This window comes from Hemitrygon akajei, chromosome 10 (genome assembly GCF_048418815.1).
Source record: "Hemitrygon akajei chromosome 10, sHemAka1.3, whole genome shotgun sequence".
In the NCBI taxonomy this organism is placed as follows: domain Eukaryota; kingdom Metazoa; phylum Chordata; class Chondrichthyes; order Myliobatiformes; family Dasyatidae; genus Hemitrygon; species Hemitrygon akajei.
The window spans coordinates 155,959,908-155,980,964 of NC_133133.1; the positions used below are offsets into that span (position 1 = coordinate 155,959,908).

General features: G+C 41.9%; 1 protein-coding gene across 1 annotated transcript in view; it reads right to left on the minus strand.

Moving 5' to 3' along the window:
* Positions 1–1,270: 1,270 nt before the first annotated feature.
* Positions 1,271–21,057, minus strand: part of LOC140734125 (kinesin-like protein klp-3) — a 48,119-nt gene continuing 28,332 nt past the window's right edge. The window contains exons 9-12 of the mRNA XM_073057704.1: positions 15,079–15,287; positions 13,031–13,217; positions 8,838–8,933; positions 1,271–1,444 (exon numbers count right to left, since the gene is read on the minus strand). Coding sequence (XP_072913805.1) covers positions 1,307–1,444; positions 8,838–8,933; positions 13,031–13,217; positions 15,079–15,287 — 630 coding nt within the window. The 3' untranslated portion in view covers positions 1,271–1,306. The remainder of the gene's footprint in view (positions 1,445–8,837; positions 8,934–13,030; positions 13,218–15,078; positions 15,288–21,057) is intronic.

Here is a 21,057-nt window from a genome sequence, read left to right on the forward strand (position 1 = left end):
AACCTCACCTTCTTAAGTATTTTATACGTGCAGATCTTTTGGGAAATATCTCAGATTGATTCCAATATCCATGGAACCAGGACAAGACACTGTATAGGAAAGAAGCTGACTTTCAGTGCTACATTTAATATTCACAATGTAAACTACAATTACAGATACTTGAATTCGAATATATTACCATTGAATTACGGTGCATTAAACAGCTCAAAGTGCTTTTGAGTAGTATTTTTCAGTACTTAGGTAATTGGAATATTCAATATTTTCCACTCATAGTATGTTAATGTCACAAGTACCACCTTTGTTCAATATCCCTGACCTGAACAGACAGATACACATCAATCACATTGCTAGTCCTGGAATCATATATAGCTTTAGTATAGGTAAGGATGGCAGATTTACCACCCTGAAGAATATCTGTGATTCAGATTGTGATGCAGCCACAAATACTGTTAGTAAATCTTGCTCAATTCTAGTTTAATTGAATCACTCTCTCAGGATTTGAGCTCACAGCCGTGCATCTATGGTTTAGAATATGACAAGCTTAATGAATGTGCTACATGCTAATCCGTTTCTGATAAATGGATGAAATGTATTTCAGTTACACTCACCATTTAATCAGAGACTGCAAAACTAACCACTGGTTCAGCAATACTAAAACAGTCATTTTGTCAAATGCAATGCTCTTCTTTTGTTTCAATCCTACATGAGGTGACACCTCATGTATGTCGCCAATAAAATGCCCTGATCCATAGCAACATGCGCATGTGTTTTTGCAATTTGTGTCTCGCTGTCTCGATGTTGACCTAGAGATAACGTGACATGCAGCCTGTGTTCCCACCCAATTACTTCAAATTGGATTAACCTGCATATCTCAACAATTTGTACAATTATTGTTTTGTCCCAAGTTAGTTAGGCTGAAAAGAAAATGTTTTGGTATTGCTTTTGCAGTAGGCATGACGACACATTGAACATGTGGAATGGGCTTGTGTGTACAGAGGCCATTTGGTGAAATTCATCAGTTCTTCTGATATTGTGGTAGTTGTTTCTGGATATTTTTATAAATAAATTAAGGTCATGGATTTTGTCAGTATTGTTTGTTTTGAAATCAATCATCACCGTCCTTGAAGAAAATTCTATTTATAACCCGTTATGATTCAACACATAATGGCCTACAAGTGTCAACAAAAAACAGGTAGTACTGCAAATTTCTTTATTATTCTACCTATGCTATTTATGAATTACAAGCAATTTATAAGTTATTTTGATGCACTTAATCCATCCAGGTTTCCATTAAGAGCTCTGCAATTTATTTCAGCTGCTGGGCTTGGCAGTTCTGTATGATTTTTCCAAGACTCACTTGCTGAACTGAGGACCCAAACTGAAGTGTTCTCAAAGTTTCTCCCAAATTCTCAATGTTTGAATTAACATTGATAAAAATGCAGACCTGAAGTGTAAAAATAAAAATTATCAATCACAATCTTAAATGAAAGAGCAGTAAAGAGTATAAATATACCTGACAAACATTGTCACAAACGAGAAAATCCGCAGATGCTGGAAATCCAAGCACCACACACAAAATGCTGGAGGAACTCAGCAGGCCAAGAAGCATCTATGTAAAAGAGTAAAGTTGATGCTTCAGGCCGAGACCCTTCAGCAGGACTTCACTCTTTTCCATAGGTGCTGCCTGGCCTGCTGAGTTCCTCCAGCATTTTGTCTGTGTTGAGGAATATTGTGTTTGATTCCAAACACCTAGAGTCTAATTATCACAGTTTGACTTTTTACTACAACTTTTCTGGCTTGACACTATAAATGAACTACGATCTTTATAATCCCTTATGTCCAAGAACTGAAATCTGGCCAGGGGCGGATCTGTGGTAGCTAGAATCTTGTATATTGATAGCACAGAAAACAGAAGAATGATTTTCACATAAGATACCAAGTGGAAGTCGGGGGATAACCAAAAAGCTGTAAGTAGGCTTATAAAGTTGGGAATACAATTAGTGAAGGAGGGAAGGTGCAATTGAACAAAAGATTTTAGAAAACTTGAGATTGTTGAGAGTTGTGCCACAGCTAAAGCAATGGAAGGAGCACTGGATTTACTGCAATTTTAAGATTAAGGGACAGAATACAAACTAGAAAACAAGAGAAAAGAGTTTAAATGCCTTGAATTTGAATTTTATCCAGTGAGAGATGCAATCAATGAGTTCATGGGTGATAGAAGAACAAAACCTCGTGGCAACCGTGCAGTTTCAGATAAGTGGTTTGTCGAGAATGCACTTTGGAAAAAACAGCAAGTAAAACACTGGAAAATTTGAGTCTAAGAAAAACTATAGGTTTAACAATGCAGGCAATGTGCTAAAAATACAGACATGTATTGGAATTAAGTAATGATGATGAATGGAGTATGGGACTCAAAACACAATCTGTCAAGTACTAGGTCAATTTGGGTTAACATTGTACAAGTTCACTGTAGTTTCTAATTATCAGTTTAAGGCACATTGATTTGGCACTTCAGCACACAATTTCTAAGCTAAATAATGCTAAATTAAATTAATTCCACGTGCCTGCACAATATTGTTCCCTTCCCTGCTTGTTCATTTACCTCTCAAAAATCCTCTTAAATGTGGTTTTCATATCCGTTTCTATCAAACCCTTACCCCCAGCTGTGTCTTCCAGGCTCCTACCAGTTTCTGTTTAAAGCTTGACTCACATATTTTCTTTAAACTTTACCCACTTGCCTTAAAGCTATGCTCTCTGGTATTAGACATTTCCACCCTGGGGAAAAAAGACTCTGAACCTGAAGTATGTTCTTACTTAGTGAAAGTTATTTAACTGGCTGGAAATACAATGCATCTTATGAAAAGATTATAGAACTTTTAGTCAACCAAAGTACAGTTTTGACCTCAATGCTCAGCTTGAAGACATTCTTGCTCAATATCAGGCAATGCGTAACACTAATTCTCTTTCTACATCTGAAAATAAGGAAAGCAGAGGAACAATAAGATGTGTGGGAACACTTTATATATCACCGAGACACAAGGAAAAAGAGGCAGGGACTGTCGTGATGGTCTCCCACAGCTGGAAGAAAAATCATTGCGGCCTTGATTGGTTTATAAATGAACTGTTCTGAGTATATCAAATGATGCAGAGTTTAAGGAGATACAACAGAATAACAAGACCATAAGATATAGGAGCAGAAGGAGGCCATTTGGCCCATTGAGTCTGCTCTGCCATTCAATCATGGGCTGATCCAATTCTTCCAGTCATCCCCACTCCCCTGCTTTCTTCCCATACCCTTTGATGCCCTGGCTAATCAAGAACCTATCTATCTCTGCCTTAAGTGCCTTAATTATAAAGAAGAGAAAAGCAAAATGATTAGGTCACTGTGTTCCTTAAGCCTGTCCCATCATTCAATATTATCATGGCTGATCTGCCACAGGCCAGGTCCATATAGCTCTGAATTACATGCTCTTTCAAAAATGTATTAAGGAGCTCTGGTGCTCTGGCCTCATCAGACCCGTAAAGTAGGTAATTCCAGGAATTCACTGCACTCTGCAAAAGGAAGTTCCCTTCTGATTTTCAAATGAGTGACCCCCTTATCTTGTCACTATGTCCCCTTGTTCAAGACTCTTTCACTTACAGAAACAGAGGTAGGGTAACTTTTATTTTCTTGTGCATGAGAATGCAACTTTATTCATTTGCATACTCAGAGAGTAGTCCATCCTTTGATTCCTCCTTCTGAAGTGTAGGACCTTACACTTTCCTAAATTAAATGCCAGTTACCAAGGTTTAGCCCATTCAATCAATCTATATCCTAGCATTGCATTCATTCTCATTTTTTTCAATATTTCTATTCATAAGTGCCATCTGAAGTTAATTCCACTATTTCCATTTGCCTCTGATGATTAATAAATTAAATAAATGAAAAATATAGATTTATTCAAGGAGATATAAAACTGATACTACAAACATAAATGCACATCTTTAGCTACAGAATGTTATTGATGCGTTGGTAAGATCGGCAGAACAATACAAATGGAATTTAATCCAATAAATGGGAAATTTTGGATTTTGGGATGGGGTTAGGATATACACGATGAAAGGATCTCGGGAACTACTGGGAAACAGAGGGACCATCTTCAAGGATCCCTGAAGATAGCAGATAGGGGATTAAGAAGGCAGACAAAAGATATCACTCGAGGGCCTAAAGTATCAAAGCAAAGATGTTATTATGTAAGCATATAACATTTAAATTAAGTCATCCTTGAGTATCATGTGCAGTTCTGCACCACAGGAAGAAGTTGACTGTATTGGAGAGAATGCAGAGGAGATTCATCCAGATAGTCCTTGAGTTGAAGCAATTCATCTATGAGGCGAGACTAGTTGGGCTGGGTTTGCTTCCTTTGAAACAGAAAAAACTGAGGAGGAACTTGACTGTGGTATACAAAATTATGAGAAAAATACATGATGAGAAACTTTTCACTTAACAGAGGTGTCCAGCGGGCAAAGGTTTAGTGGTAGGAGATTGGGAGAGCATTGGAGGACGATTTTTATGGTAAATCCAGAGGTTGTTTGAAATCTGGAAGGTACTGGCTGAGTGGGTGGTGAAGCAGGTACTTTGGCAATATTTAATAAGTTCTGAGATGACCACAGATATGTCAATGACAGAAAAGAGTACAAGTCAAGTACTAGAAAAGTGGATACTAAGTTTAGACAGTAGTGAGCATGGTTATGATGACTTGAAGGATTTGTTCCCAGACTCTGTGGCTTGCACCAGGCCTCATCTTCCATGCCGCAGAGCTGACAGAGTAGTCCAGAAATAGACACACAATACAACTCACGATCAGTTCTCTGTCAACATGTCAGCTAGTTATCAATATGTTGTAGCTCAATATTTTTGCTCTTGATCGGTCAAACCATACAATGCCTATAAAAAGTATTCACCCACCTCCCCCAGAAGTTTTCATGTTTTATTGTTTTGCAACATTGAACGAGAATAGATTTAATTTGGCTTTTTTCTGACACGATCAACAGAGAAAGACTTTTTCACATCAAGGTGAAAATTTAAAGCACAATACAATTGATTACATAAGTATTGACTACAATTGACTACCCTTCAAGTCAGTATTTAGTAGATGCACCTTTGACAGCAATTACAGCCTTGAGTCTGTGTGGTTAGGTCTCTAGCAGCTTTGCACATCTAGACACTGCAATTTTTCTCCATTCCTCTTTATAAAACTGCTCAAGCTCTGTCAGATTGCATGGGGATTGTGAGTGAACAGCTCTTTTCAAGTCCAGCCACAAATTCTCAATTGTATTGAGGTCTGGACTCTGACTTGGGCCACTCCAGGACATTAACTTCCTTGTTTTTAAGCCATTCCGGTGCAGCTTTGGGGTCATTGTCTTGCTGAAAAACAAATCTTATCCCAAGTCGCGGTTCTCTTGCAGACTGCATCAGGTTCTCCTCTAGGATCTCCCTGTATTTTGCTGCATTCATTTTACTCTCTACCTTCACAAGCCTTCCAGGGCCTGCTGCAGTGAAGCATCCCCCCTGCATGATGCAGCCACCACCGTGCTTCACGGTAGGGATAGTGTGTTTTTGATGATATGTGTGGTGTTCGGCTTGTGCCAGACATAGCACCTGGTCTGGTGGACAAAAAGCTCAATTTTGGTTTCATCAGACCATAGAACCTTCTTCCAGCTGACTTCAAAATCTCCCACATGCCTTCTGGCAAACTCTAGCCAAGATCTCATAAGAGTTTTTTCCTCCAGCAGCGTCTTTCACTTTGCCACTCTCCATAAAGCTCCGACTTGATGAAGTACCTGGGCAACAGTTGTATACACAGTCTCTCCCATCTCAGCCACTGAAGCTTGTAACTGCTCCAGAGCTGTCATAGGCCTCCCTCACTCATCCCCTTCTTGCATGTTCACTCAGTTTTTGAGGACAGCCTGCTCTAGGCAGATTTACAGCTGTGCCATATTCTTTCCATTTCTTGATGATTGACTTCAATAGCAGAACTAAATGAGTATTTTGCATTAGTATTCACTGTGGAAGACACTAGCAGTGTGCCAGACGTTGAAGGGTGAGAGGGAAGAGAAGTGAGTACAGTTACGATTACAAGGGAGAAGGTGCTCAAAAAGCTGAAAGATGTAAGGTTACTTAAATCACCCGGACCAGATGAACTGCACCCTAGGGTTCTGAAAGAGGTTGCAATTGAGATTATGGAGGCACTTGTAATGATCTTTCAAAAATCAGAGGACTCAAGCATCATGCTAGAGGGCCGGAAAGCTGGAAATGTTACTCCACTCTTTAAGAAAGGAGGAAGGCAGCAGAAAGGAAATTATAGACCAGTTATCCTGACCCCAGTGTATTACAGAAAAGCTACTGGCATGGTTAGAGCATTGGCTGATTGATAGGAGGTCATGAGTGAGAATAAAAGGATCCTTTTCTGATTGGCTGCCAGTGACTAATGGTGTTCCACAGGGGTCAGCGTTAGGACCACATCTTTTTATGCTGTATATCAATGATATAGATGATGGAATAGATGGCTTTCTTGCCAAGTTTACAGATGATACAAAGACTGGTAGGGAGGCAGGTAGTGTTGAGGAAACAGGTAGGCTACAGAAGGACTTAGGCAGATTAGGAGAATGGGCAAGAAAATGGCAAACAAATAATAATGTTGAAAAAAGCATGGTCATGCACTTTGGTGAATAAGTGAAAGTGCAGACTATTTTCTAAACGGGGAGAAAATCCAGAAATCTGAGATGCAAAGGGATTTTGGGAGTCCTTGGCAGAATATCGTAAAGGTTAATTAACAGGTTGAGTCAGTGGTGAGGAAGGCAAAAGCAAAGTTAGTATTTATTTCAAGAAGTCCAGAATACAAGAGCAGGGATGTGATACTGAGGTTTTTATAATCCACTAGCAAGCCTCACCTTGAGTATTGTGAACAGGGTTGGGCTCCACATTTAAGAAAAGATGTGCTGGCGTTGAAGAGAGTTCAGAGGAGGTTCACAAGGATGATTCTGAGAATGAAAGGATCATATAAGGAACGTTTTTTAACTCTGGGCCTGTACTCGCTGGAATTTAGAAGCACACGGAGGGGATCTTATTGAAACCTTTTGAGTGTTGAAAGGCCTAGTCTTAGTAGATGTGGAAAGGATGTTTCCCATAATGGGGGAGTCTAGGACAAGAGGGCACAGCCTCAGGATAGCAGGGTGTCCACTTAAAACAAAGATGCAGAGAAATTTCATTAGCTAGATGGTGGTGAATTTGTGGAATTTGTTACCACAGGCAGCTGTGGAGGCCAAGTCATTGAGTCTATTTGAGGCAGAGCTTGATAGGTTCTTGATTGGACACAGCATCAAAGGTTATGGGGAGAAGGCGAAGGAGTGGGGTAAGGAGGGGTAAAAAGAATGAGCCATGGTTGAATGGCAGAGCAGACTCAATGGGCCAAATGGTCCAATTATGCTCCTATGCTTTATGGTCTTAACCATACTCCAAGGGATATTCAATGACTTGGAAATTTTCTTGTATCCATCTCCTGACTTGTGCTTTTTAATAACCTTTTCATGGAGTTGCTTGGAAAATTGTCTTCATGGTGTGGTTTTTGCCAGGATACTGATCCACCAACATTTGGACCTTCCAGGTACAGGTGTATTTTTACTTCAATCAGTTGAAACACCTTCACTGCACATAGGTCTCCAAAAACAGATCTCCATTTAACTAATTATGTGATTTCTAAAACCAATTGGCTACACCAGTGATGATTTTAAGTGTCATTTTAAAGGGTGGGGGGGGGGGGGAGACTGTTTTCACCTTGACATAAAAAAAATCTTTTTCTGTCGATCAGATTCCAAAAAGTCAAATTAAATCCATTGTGAATCAATGTTGTAAAACAATAAAACATGAAAACTCCAAGGGGACTGAATATTTTTTATAAGCACTGTATGCTTTCTGTAGACATATATTATATGAACTACCTATAAATTCCAAAACATTCTGAGTTAAAAGTGAATTTACACAATGGAAGTGTTCCCTGATTGTCTTTTAATTGCTGTTGAAATTATTAATGTTGACATTTCATTTCTAGTTATTTTCAAACTAACTGATCAAGGCCCATAGTTAATTTATTATCAGACCAATCAGAGTGCATCTTCCTTGACTGCCCAGGCAGCCATCTTTAGCTATAAGTCTTAAATTCACTATTTTACACCAAACTTTTAGTAGAAACATAGTGAAAGCACATAAGATATAGGAGCAGAATTAAGCCATTTGGCCCATCAAGTCTGCTCTGCCGTTTCATCATGGCCGATTCATTTTCCCTCTCAGCCCCAATCTCCTGCCTTCTCCCTATATTCCTTCATGCCCTGACCAATCAAGAATCTTTCAATCTCTGTCTTAATTATACCCAATGAATTGACATCCACAGCCATCTATGACAAAGAATTTTACAGTTTCACTACTCTCTGGCTGAAGAATGTCCTCCTTATCTCCATTCTAAAAGAACACCCCTCTATTTTGAGGCTGTGCCCTCTGGTCTTGGACTTCCCCACTATAGGAAACATCCTCTCATCGTCCATTCTATCGAGGCCTTTCAACATTCAATTGGTTTCAATGGGGGGTCACCCCTCATTCTTCTGAATTCCAGTGCATAGAGGCCCAGAACCATCAAACTGTCCTCACATGACAAACTTTTCAATCCCAGAATCATTTTCATGAGGGCAGCCCGATTAAATTATCAATTCCTTAATTTTCCAGGGTTTTTAACATAAGTAAAAGGAACAGAAGAATGTTAATATACATTATTCAATAAAATTAAAGATAATGAACCTATTACCTTGGCATCCCTACTGAAAGCTGGCTGAAGTAAACGTGTAAGTTTGGAGTTTTTGAATGGTATATGAAGTGCATTATTCTTCAAGGCCACAAGAACCTACAAAGATGAGAGGAAAATTGAACTGACTTTATTACTTACATCCTTCATGTACATGAGGAGTAAAAATCTTTATGTCATCTCTCCATCCAAATAAGCACTATATAGTAATTTATAATAAATAGTATATACAACAGGATAGTCAATATAACATAGTTGTGTCAGCATGAGTTAATCAGTCTGATGGCCTGGTGGAAGAAGCTGTCCCGGAGCCTGTTGGTTCTGGCTTTCAGGCTGTGGTACTATTTCCCGGATGATAGCAGCTGGAACAGATTGTGTTTGGGGTGACCAGGATCCCCAATGATCCTTCAGGCCCTTTTTACACACCTGTCTTTGTAAATGTCCTGAATAGTGGGAAGTTCACATCTACAGATGCCTGGGCTGTCCACGCCACTCTCTGCAGAGTCCTGCAATTGAATGGCAGTTCCCAAATCAGGCAGTGATGCAGCCAGTCAGGATGCTCTCAATTGTGCCCCTGTAGAATGTTCTTGGGATTTGGGGGCCCCACACCAAACTTTTTCAACTGTCTGAGGTGAAAGAGGCACTGTTGTGCCTTTTTTCACCACACAGCCGATATGTACAGACCATGTGAGATCCTCGGGGATGTTTATGCCAAGGAACTTAAAGCTGTTCACCCTGTCAACCCCAGATCCATTGATGTCGATAGGGGTTAGCCTGTCTCCATTCCTCCCATAGTCCACAACCAGCTCCTTTGTTGTTGCGACATTGAGGAAAGAGGTTGTTTTCTTGACACCACTGTGTAGGGTGATGACTTCTTCCCTGTAGGCTGCCTCATAATTATTTGAGATAAGGCCAATCAGTATAAAAAATTAAACTAAAACATTCAAATAGGATCAATATGTTGACACTACAATGTTCTTTTGCAGCATCACATTTCATTACCAAAATATTCTGTTGTGCATTTGACCAGGTTCCATATCAATGTAGGTGATAGAAAGCAACACGATAAAACTGTGAGTTGTCAAGGTGATACTTTTGCAGACTACATCTAATTTTGCATTCAGGGGAACATGGTCTAGTAATTGGATTTTTACCTATTTTTGTATAGGAAATGCCTCCTACTACAAGTTAAGTGTCACCAAAACATACGCAAAATTGGAAGATTTCCTGCTTTAGGACATTGTTACAGTGATTCACTGCCAATTACATCCGTACTGCCAAAAGTTATCTGTTTACTATGTGCTCAGTACCATCATATTTGCAGAGGAAAGCAGGGTATTTTACTTCAAACCAACTTGACATGGCTGCCACCGCTGCGGAGATCATGGATCTAAAAAACGGGTAAATTATGATGGTGGGGGGGTGGGGGGGAAGCAAGTAGAGTGGAAGTAGCTGGTTACAGATGCTGCAGGTCTTTACCAGTGCTCCTACCTGCAATGAAATTGACATCTCAGCAAAAGCCCTTAAATGACAAGTGATTCATGACTTGCTGTGTGATTTGTTCTTTGACTCACTGTGAGTGAAGAATGAAGGTTGTAGATGATGCCTTTTTACTCTCAGTCGCCGTTGGTAACCTTAACCATCTATGGTCAAACAGGTACGGTGTTTCATGCGTTGCAATCTTTTACTGTATCGCCACTTCAGTTCCATCGCGGCCCCCAAGATGATCTCTGCAGGATTCCTTTGGATAAGTGAAGCACTCTCGGAACTAAAGCAATGCTTCACCACTGCCCCGGCCCTGCTTCAGCCAGACCCATTTCCTGTCGAGGTGGAAGCATCAGACATCGGCATTGGAGCTGTACTCTCCCGGCGCTCTCCTGGGGAGAATCAGCCGCACGCCAGCGCTTTTACTTCCCGTCACTTGACTCCTGCCGAGTGTAATTACAATGTCGGGAGCCGAGGACCTCTGGTTGTCGTGGAGGCCCAGGAAACATGGCAACACTGGCCGGAGAGGGTAGAGCACCCCCCTTTTGGTATGAACAGATCACAAGAACCTCTCCTACGTTTGCGATGCCAAGAGGCTCTTCCTCACCGGCACCTACCGTCCGGGCAGCAATACTGTACCAAGGCCGCTGCTCTCTCCCGGCAGTTCGACGCCAGTCTTTCCTCACTCGCGCATTGCTGCTCTGCTGATTTGGGGAATGGAGGCAGAGGTGAGGATCACTCACCAGGCTCAGGTGAGAGGCAGCTCATCTGGCTGTTTGTCCCTGCTATTCTGCGCCTCAGTGTTGGAATGGGGTCACTCCTCCCATCTGGTTGGACATCCAAGAATGTAACACACCCTGGAATTTTTCGAGTTGATTTTGGGGGTCGAGCACGTTCACGACTTTGCCTCTGACACATGTGCCCAGAACAAGATGATACATTAGTGCCCTACAGGTCTGCTCTCTCCTCTCTCTGCGCCTCAATGCCCCTGGTCCTACCTCATGGTGATTTCACCACTGCTCTGCCCTTGTCTGATGGAAACACTACCATTCAAGTGGTTGTGGACCGATTCACCAAAGCTGCCCACTCCATTGCTCGCCCTAAGCTCCCCTCTATGCGGCGTCTCCTGTCATCTCGCTGTGTGCGGGGCAGGATCCAGTATTTCGCGGATTGGGAGGGGCATGACCCTGAGGGATATTCTTGGGTTCCGGCCCATGAAATCTGAGGCAAGTCTCTCATCCGAGACTTCCGGCAAGTACAGGTCTTTGGTGCCTGGGTGGGGGGGGAGTGGTCCCTGTCACACCACAGACTCTGCCACAGGCGGGAGGCAGACCTGGTTCAGCAATCACACTGGTGGGTATGCACGTTCCAGCCAATTAGTGTTTCATTGTTGTGGCATTTAACTGCCTTCCTTTCACTGTGGTCGAGACTTGACCAAAAGCAGAGTGATGTTAACGCGCCCTGTTTACTGTTCTGGGAAATAAGACTACAGGTACTGTTCAGAGTGATACTGTTCATAAGCGGTATTTGTTTAGTGTTTAACTACTACTGCCGAGCCGCTATACCGGTGTTAGCTTTAGATTGGAAATTCTCATTAACAGGCTGTTGGCCTGGCATTTATCGTTTTTCCCCTTTATTTCTGCACAGTTCCTATTAAAAATCAGTGAACAGTTGATCGGCTTCACCATCTCACACTCTCTCAGAACTTGGGCTTTAAAGCATATTCTGTCACCTCCATGGCAACAAATTCCACAGATACTACGCCCTCTGAATGAACAAATTCCTCCCCGTCTCAGTTCTCAAAAGGCGTTCCTTTATTCAGAAACTGTGCTCTCAGACCTTAAACTCTCCTACTAATAGAAACATAGAGAATGGACATAACTTTTCTTGTGATTGCAAGACCCTGATGGGCTTCGGTTACACCAAGTACTGCCAGTCTATTTCATTGATTCATTGGAGAGACTGACAGCAAGGGAGCTTTGTGGCCTCAGTTTTGTATGGTCCAGGCCCCCATGCTGCACTGTTACCTGTTAAAATCACCCAGGGGAGGAGATGCAGGGGGCAATGTGAGAGAGAACAAATGTGTGGCAGGCTCACTGGAATCCATTCTGGGTTGGGGATTGGCCCCTACAAGGCAGCTTTCCCGCCAGTGCTGCTCTCCAGTGTTTGCTCTCTAGAAGAAAAGCAAGGTTGCTTTCAGCTGTGGCTGGCCCATCATGAGACCAGCTGGTTTGCCTTCACCTGCGGCTGACTCAGTGCGAGATGAGGAACTGTGCTGTGCTTGTTCATGCGGAAACATGGCTCCAGGACAACATCCCATGCACCAACAATCTTCAAGCCATCCCATTCAGTGACTTAAACTGATATTATTTTTTGACTGTATGTGCTATCGTGTCTATATATGCTGTGTGCTACGTGTGACAGTATGTACTATGTTTTGCACTTCGGCCCCAGAGAAACACTGTTTCGTTTAGCTGTGTACATCTGTATGTTTGAATGACAGTTAAACTTGAACTACTGAAAAGTACTGTAACTTACATTGCCTTTATAAAGAATTCTAAATTAGAATCTAAAAACTCCACTCCATTTTTTAATTTTATGAACATTTGATCAAAAGAGTAAATCCAAGGCATCCAATCAGGTGAGCAGCATTTTAGAAAGTTGTTGCCAAGCAATGTTATAACATTCTAAGAAATAGTAAAGGAGCTTACCTGTCCAAGTGCAGCCAGGGATTTGTTAATAGCAGCTGCCTCTACAAGCCTCTGACCAGCTGCTTCTGTCTGGGAGATTTGTTCTGACCCTGCCAGGTCACATAGTGTGAGTGTGCCGTGGTATTTAGCCCCAGAATAGCTATCCACTCCATTCACCCAGAGCATGAGAATCAGGTGAGAGCGTGAGCTGGAGACCAAAGAAAAATACACAAGTTTTCGAGTTTTCTAAAATGTAGATCTTGTATGTTGTGAGGAAATTTGGTATGTTACCAAAGGCACTTGCAAATTTCTACAGATGTACCATGCAGAGCTTTATAACTGGTATTATACGATCTGGTATTTGGGGGTGGGGGGGGGGGATACTGCGCAGGATTGTCATAAGCTGCAGTGAGTTGTAAACTTAGTCAGCTCCATCATTTGCACTTAGCTCTGCATTACCCAGGACATCTTCAAAGACCAATGCCTCAAAAAGGCAGCGTCAATCATTACAGACCCCCATCACTCAGGTCATGCCTTGTTCTCTTTGCTACCATCAGGGAGGAGGTACAGGAGCCTGAAGGCACACACTCAATGATTCAGGAACAGCTTCTTCCCCTCTGCCATCTGATTTCATTTCTGAAGTTTTTATTTTTGCACTACTTATTTAATTGTTATACATATATTTACTGTAATTCACTTTTTTCTCTATTATGTATTGCAGCAGCAAAAACAACAAATTTCATTACATATGCTGGTGATAGTAAACCTGATCTTGGTTTTCTGTGGTGATCTTATAACTAATCCTGCTATGACAAGTCCTGATGCATTTGGGTAAACGGAAGAAAGTGAGAAATAAAAGCCTTCTTATTATGGCACCTCTTTAAGTACACGGCATTGGTACATACTAACCCTCTATTCTATCACTTTAAGATACCAGACTAGAGACTCAAGTGACTACAGATGCTGGAATCTATAGCAAAATACATACCAACTTTTGATCCACTCTGAGTTAATTGTTGTTTGTTATAAGACATAGCAAACTTGCAACTCCCAAAATTGTATCCATAATTCTCAATAAAACTTATTCCTGTCAGAGTCACCTTAGGTATTGACACTCCTATAGACTCTCCTATTGGTGAGACCTGACGTAGACTGGGAGACTGGCCACCCATTTTAATTCCACTTCCCATTCCCATTCTGATATGTCTATCCATGGCCTCCTACACTGTTGTGATAAGGCCACACTTAGGTTTGAGGAACAACTTCTTGTATTTCATTTGGGTAGCCTCCAACCTCATGGCATGAACATCGATTTCTCAAACTTCTGATAATGCCCTACCATTCCTTCACCATTTCCCATTGCCTTTTCCTTCTCTCACCTTATCTCCTTGCCACTGAGTCCCTCTGGTGCTCCTTCCCCCTTTTCTTTCTTTCATGTCCTTCTGTCACTTTCACTTATCAACTTCCAAGCTCTGTACCTCATCCCTCCCTTTTGAGGTTTCACCTATCACCTCATGTTTCTCCCCCCCCACCACTTCACCACCACCACATTTAAATCTACTCCTCGGCTCTTTTTCTCCAGTCCTGCCAAAGGGTTTCAGTCTGAAATATTGACAATACTCTTTTCCATAGATGCTGCCTGGCGTGCTGAGCTCCTCCAGCATTTTGTGTGTGTTGCTTGGATTTCCAGCATCTGCAGATTTTCTCTCGTTTGTGATTGGACTCCTTAACCTAGTGCCACTTTATGTATCCATAATCAATCTCTGTACATACACATTACTCTGCAAAAGTCTAAGGCAACCTAGGTTTTTTATATGGTTTCAGGAAGTATGGTCTCCACAGTGCACTGATTTCAACATCATCGAAGCTGTCTGGAATTATCTGGAAAGACAGAAGGAAGTGAGACAGCCAAATTCTGCAGAAGGACTGTGACAAAGTAAGTTTGGACAGTAACTTTACCCTACTCCCATCACTACCAACAATCACATTACTCATGCCTGGGCCTTAGATATTCTGTCATTTTGGTATCAGATATTATAGTCAACTCGTTTATTTTAGATGGGCAGTACCTCTCAGAGTTCATCTTTGTGGATGCAACTGTTCTGTTTTTGCTTCCAAGCTGCATTACATTTTTGATGTCACTTTCAGTTTTCACTTCAATCTCTGTTAATCCTGGGATAGCAACAGTTCTTCCCTGGGTCATTACTTCCAATTGAGCACGTGGCTGATTTGACAAAAGATCTTGTACTGCCTCATTATATATTTCCAACATGGATACCTGCAAAATCAAAAGATTGCAAACTAAAAGGTGAATATAAAGACCTCATACCTAGTGTACATTCTATCACATTATGAGGGCCTCCTTTGTCAAAATTTTGATTACATGGATACCTTAAGTTCCACTACACTCATCCAGGGTAAACCTTAAGAATTTCCTCTTACCTTGCAGTCTCTTGAGGTCTTTTTATTAATTTATTCAAGGGATATGGGCTTTGCAGGTTGAACCAGCAATTAACTGCCTGTCATTACTGCCCTTAAGAAAGTGGTGGCGAGCGGCTTTCTTGAACTGCTGTACTACTTGAGGTGCAGGTATATACCACCGTGTCCTTAGGGAGGAAGTTTCAGGATTTTGACCCAGTAATGGTGAAGGAATGGTGATATCTTTCCAACTCAGGTTGATGTACGGCTTGGTGAGCTATTTCCAAAATTGCAAGGATATTCCTATGCTTTTACCTCCCTTATCCATCTATGGCAGAGTTTTGTAGCCAGGTTTGCAGTTAATACAAAGATAGCTGGAGAAGCAAGTTGAGTTGAGGAAGCAGGGGACTGCAGAAGAATTGGGACAGATTAAGAGAATCGGCAAAGAAGTGGCAGATGGAATGCAGCGTAGGGAAGTGTATGGTCATGCACTTTGGTAGAAGGAATAAAGGTGTAGACTATGTTCTAAATGGGAAACAAATTCAGAAATCAGAGGTGCAAAGAGACTTGGGAGTTTCCAGTGCAGAATTCCCTAAAGGTTATCTTCCAGGTTGAGTTGGTTGTAAAGAAGGCAAATACAAAGTTAACTTTCATGTTGAGAGGACTAGAATGTACTGTAAGAGGAAGGATTTAATGCTGAGGCATTCTAATGAAATGGTCAGGTTGCATTTGGAGTATTGTGAGCAATTGTGAGTATTGTGTGAGACTATATAACAGTTTCTTCCCCCAAGCTATCAGACTCCTCAATACCCGAAGCCTGGACTGACACCTTGCTCTACTGTCCTGTTTATTATTTATTGTAATGCCTGCACTGTTTTTGTGCACTTTATGCAGTCCAGTGTAGCTTTCTCTGTTTTTTTTTTATTAGTCTATTAGTTCAGTCTAGTTTTTGTACTGTGTCATGTAACACCATGGTCCTGAAAAACGTTGTCTCATTTTTACTATGCACTGTACCAGCAGTTATGGTCGAAATGACAATAAAAGTTGACTTGACTTGACTTGAATTTGGAGCCCCCTGTCTAAGAAAAGATGTGCTGGCATTGGAGAAGTTCCAGGGGAGGTTTACAAGAATGATCTCAGGAATGAAAGGGTTAGCATTTGAGGAGCAGTTGATGGCTCTGGGCCTGTACTCACTGGCGATTAGAAGATTGGGGGGGGGGGGTGGTCCCATTGAAACCTACAAATGTTGAAAGGGCTAGAATGTCCATTGAGATGATGTTTCTAATAGTGGGAGAGTTCTAGACCAGAAGGCACAAACTCAGAATAAAAGGAGTTCCCTTAAGAACAGAGATGGGAAGGAATTTCTTTAGCCTGAGAGTGGTAAATCTGTGGAATTCATTGCCACAGACAGCGGTGGAGGCTGAGTCATTTGGTACATTTAAAGTGGAGGGTGATAGGTTCTTGATTAATGGTGTCAAAGGTTATGGGGAAAAGGCAGGAGAATGGGGTTGAAGGGAAAATATAATTTGTTAAATTATGATGGAATGGTGGAGCAGACTCAATGAGGCAAGTGGCCTAATTCTTTTCCTATGTCTTATTGATTCAGAGATGTCAATGCCATTGACTGTCAAGGTGTAATAGTTGACATCAAACCCCTGCTGTCTTGCAGATATACTCACTCATGGGGAAGGCTTCAAGAGTAAACACCAAGGGAAGAATCTGGAGCTGGAGCCTCTAAGGCAACATCTCCAACGTTGAGTTCAGCCTGATGGGCAACTCCTGCAATGCCTTTGGTATCAGTCTCTGCCGTTCCTTTGGGTTCATCAGATGTGTGGGGAGAGGGAGCTTGCTACATGGGCAACAGCTTGCTCTTCATGTTGTATTGCCCAAGCTTGTGTATCTAGACAGCTCAGCTAAAATGCAACATCCATGGTCAACCCTGAGGCTGATGCCATGAAGGTCCATACCATAATAGCTAGACTCCCTCTTAAACCATAGAACACTACAGCACAGTACAGGCCCTTCAGCCCTCCATGTTGTGCCAACCCATATAATCCTTAAAAACAAAAGTACTGAACTCACACTACCCCATAACCTTCCATTTTTCTTTCATCCATGTGCCTGTCCAAGAGGCTCTTAAATACCCCTAATGTTTTAGCCTCCACCACCATCCCTGGGAAGTCATTCCAGACACTCACAACCCTCTGTGTAAAAAAACTTACCCCTGATGTCTCCCCTAAACTTCCCTCCCTTAATTTTGTACATATTCCCTCTGGTGTTTGCTATTGGTGCTCTGGGAAACAGGTACTGACTATCCACCCTATCTATGCCTCTCATAATCTTGTAGACCTCTATCAAGGCCCCTCTCATTCTTCTACGCTCCAAAGAGAAAAGTCCCAGCTCTGCTAACCTTGCTTCATATGACTTGTTCTCCAATCCAGGCAACATCTTGGTAAATCTCCTCTGCATCCTCTCCATAGCTTCCACATCCTTCCTATAATGAGGTGACCAGAATTGAACACAATATTCTAAGTGCAGTCTCACCAGAGATTTGTAGAGTTGCAACATGACCTCTCTACTCTTGAACTCAATCTCCCTGTTAATGAAGCCTAGCATCCCATAGGCCTTCTTAACTACCCTATCAACCTGTGCGGTGACCTTGAGGGATGTATGGATTTGAACCCCAAGATCCCTTTGTTCATCCACACTCTTAAGTAACTGACCATTAATCCTGTACTCAGTCTTCTGGTTTGTCCTTCCAAAATGCATCACCTCACACTTGTCCGGATTGAACGCCATCTGCCATTTTTCTGCCCAACTCTGCAGCCTGTCTATATCCTTTTGTAACCCTCGACCACCTACAGCTCCGTCCACAACTCCTCCAATCTTCGTGTCATCCGCAAACTTACTCACCCATCCTTCTGCCTTTACATCCAGGTCACTTATAAGCCAATTTTTAATCCAAACAGCCAAGGTTCCACTGATCCCATGCCTCATGACTTTCTGGATGAGTCTCTCATGAGGGACCTTGTCAAATGCTTTGCTAAAGTCCATGTAGACCACATCCACTGCCCTACCCTCATCAATTTCTTTTGTTAGCTCTTCAAAAAACTCAATCAGGTTCGTGAGGCAAGATCTTCCCTTCACAAAGCTATGTTGACTATTCATGAGTAGACTGTACTTCTCGAAATGCTCATAGATCCTATCCTTAAGAATCCTTTCCAGTAGTTTGCATACCACTGACGTAAGACTCACAGGTCTATAGTTCCCAGGTTTCTCCCTATTACCTTTTTTAAACAAGGGAACTACATTTGCCATTCTCCAGTCCTCCGGCACTTCCCCTGCAGCCAAAGAGGATTCAAAGATCATGGCTATTGCTCTCGCAATCTCTTCTCTCAATTCCCACAACAACCTGGGGTGTATCATATCCGGCCCTGGAGATTTATCAATCTTAATGTTTTTAAGAAGATCCAGCACTTCTTCTTCCTTAATCTCCACACTGTCCAGCACACAGGCCTGCTCTACTTCGACCTCATCCTGATCAAGATCCTTTTCACTTGTGAATACTGAAGCAAAGTATTCATTTAGGACCTCCCCAACCTCCTCCGCCTCCAGGCACATGTTGCCCTCTTTATCTTTTAGCAGTCCCACCTTCCTTCTCGTCATCCTCCTATTCTTCACATACGCATAGAACGCCTTGGGGTTCTCCTTAATCCTACATCCCAAGGCCTTCTTATGCCCCCTTTGAGCTCTCCTAAGTCCTTTCTTTAGCTCCTTCCTGGCTACCTTATATTTCTCATAAGCCCCTCCTACTTCTTGCTTCTTATATCTAACATATGCTTCCTTTTTCCTCTTGACGAGTTGCCTCACATGTTTCGTCAGCCATGGTTCCCTTTTCCTACCATTTTTTTCTTGCCTCAGTGGGACAAACCTAACCTGAACCCAGCTCAGGTGGTCCCTAAACTTCTCCCACTTTACTTCTGTGCTTTCCCCTTTGAACATCTGTTTCCAATTTACTCTCGCTAGTTCCTGCCTCATCCCTTCAAAGTTAGCCCTTCCCCAGTTAAGCACTTTACCATTTCGTCTGATTTTATCCCTTTCCATAGCTATGCTGAAGCGAAGGGAGTTGTGGTCACTCTCACCAAAATGCTCCCCCACCAAGAGGGGGTTCATTACCCAGAACTAGATCCAGTATAGCCTCTCCTCTCATCAGCCAGTCCACATACTGTATCAGGAATCCTTCTTGAACACACCTGACAAATTCAGCCCCATCTATCCCTCTTGCACTCAGGAGGTGCCAGTCAATATGAGGGAAATTGAAATCACCCATAACTACTACCCTGTATTTCCTGCTCCATTCTAAAATCTGCCTGCTTATCTGCTCCTCGGTATCCCAAGGGCTATTTGGGGGCCTATAGGCTACTCCCAGCACAGTGATTGATCCCTTCCTATTTCTGACTTCCACCCAGACTGACTCCATGGGCACTCCTTCTGCAGCGTCCTCCCTTTCTATAGCCGTGATACTATCCCTGACCAGCAATGCCACTCCCCCTCCCTTTCTACCTCCCATCCTATTCCTTTTAAAACACCTGAACCCCAGGACCTGCATCATCCAATCCTGCCTTTGTTGGATATCTTGTTGGATATCATTATTGCTTGTCACTTGTATGGCATGAAAGTTAATTGGATGCTTTGAGAAAAACCGCCAGTCCAAAAGAAAAGGTTGTTTTTAGCTTAGAAATATAAAAAAAAGAATGATGTAACAATATTTTGATAAGTGTGGGACATTTCTTGGATTAAGTTGCCGATGGATATTAGTCCGACTTCAAAAGTTTAAGTTGGTTTAAGAATCAGTAATTAATTACCTTTGATTGAAAAAGTTAGTATTCTTGACAATGAAAGCCAAATGATAACATGCAGTAGATGGGGTGCCAGAGTTGCTGTGTATCCTGAAGGTGGTATGGACTGTGGGATCAGTGGTGGAGTGACTAAATGGTTGTAGATAGGGTAGATAGATTATGTCCTCTATGTTGTGAGTGTTGTTGAAGCGGCATTCATCCAAACAAGCGGCGAGTATTCCATCACACTCCTGCAGTGCAATTGCTTGCAGGGAATGTAACAAACTACGGACCATCTTGTACTGAGGAGTGGGTTACAGACATTTGTAGTTACTTAAGCACAGCATCTCGTTAAATGGTTAATGCAGTAAAAAATGATTTTTCAAATAGTCAGGCTTTGATACCTAATTCATAGAGAGGCTGATTTTGAAACAATATGGATATGAATGATGAAACAAGCAGTGAAACTGACTGAAGGGACAGCCACAGTGGGCACAGAATCAGATTTCATATCAGCCTATGTTGTGAAATTTGTTAACTTTATAGCAACAGTACAATAAAATACATGATAAATAAATACAGAGAAAAAGACTAAGTTACATTAAGTGTATATATCTCTATAAAAAAGTTAAAATAAGCAGTGCAAAATAACAGAAATTTAAAAAGAGAGTAATGAGGTAGTGTTCATGGGTTCAATGTCAATTCAGAAATTAGATGGCAGAGGGGGAGAAGCTGTTCCTGAATCGCTGAGTGCATGCCTTCAGGCTTCTGTACTTCTGTCCAAACAGTAAC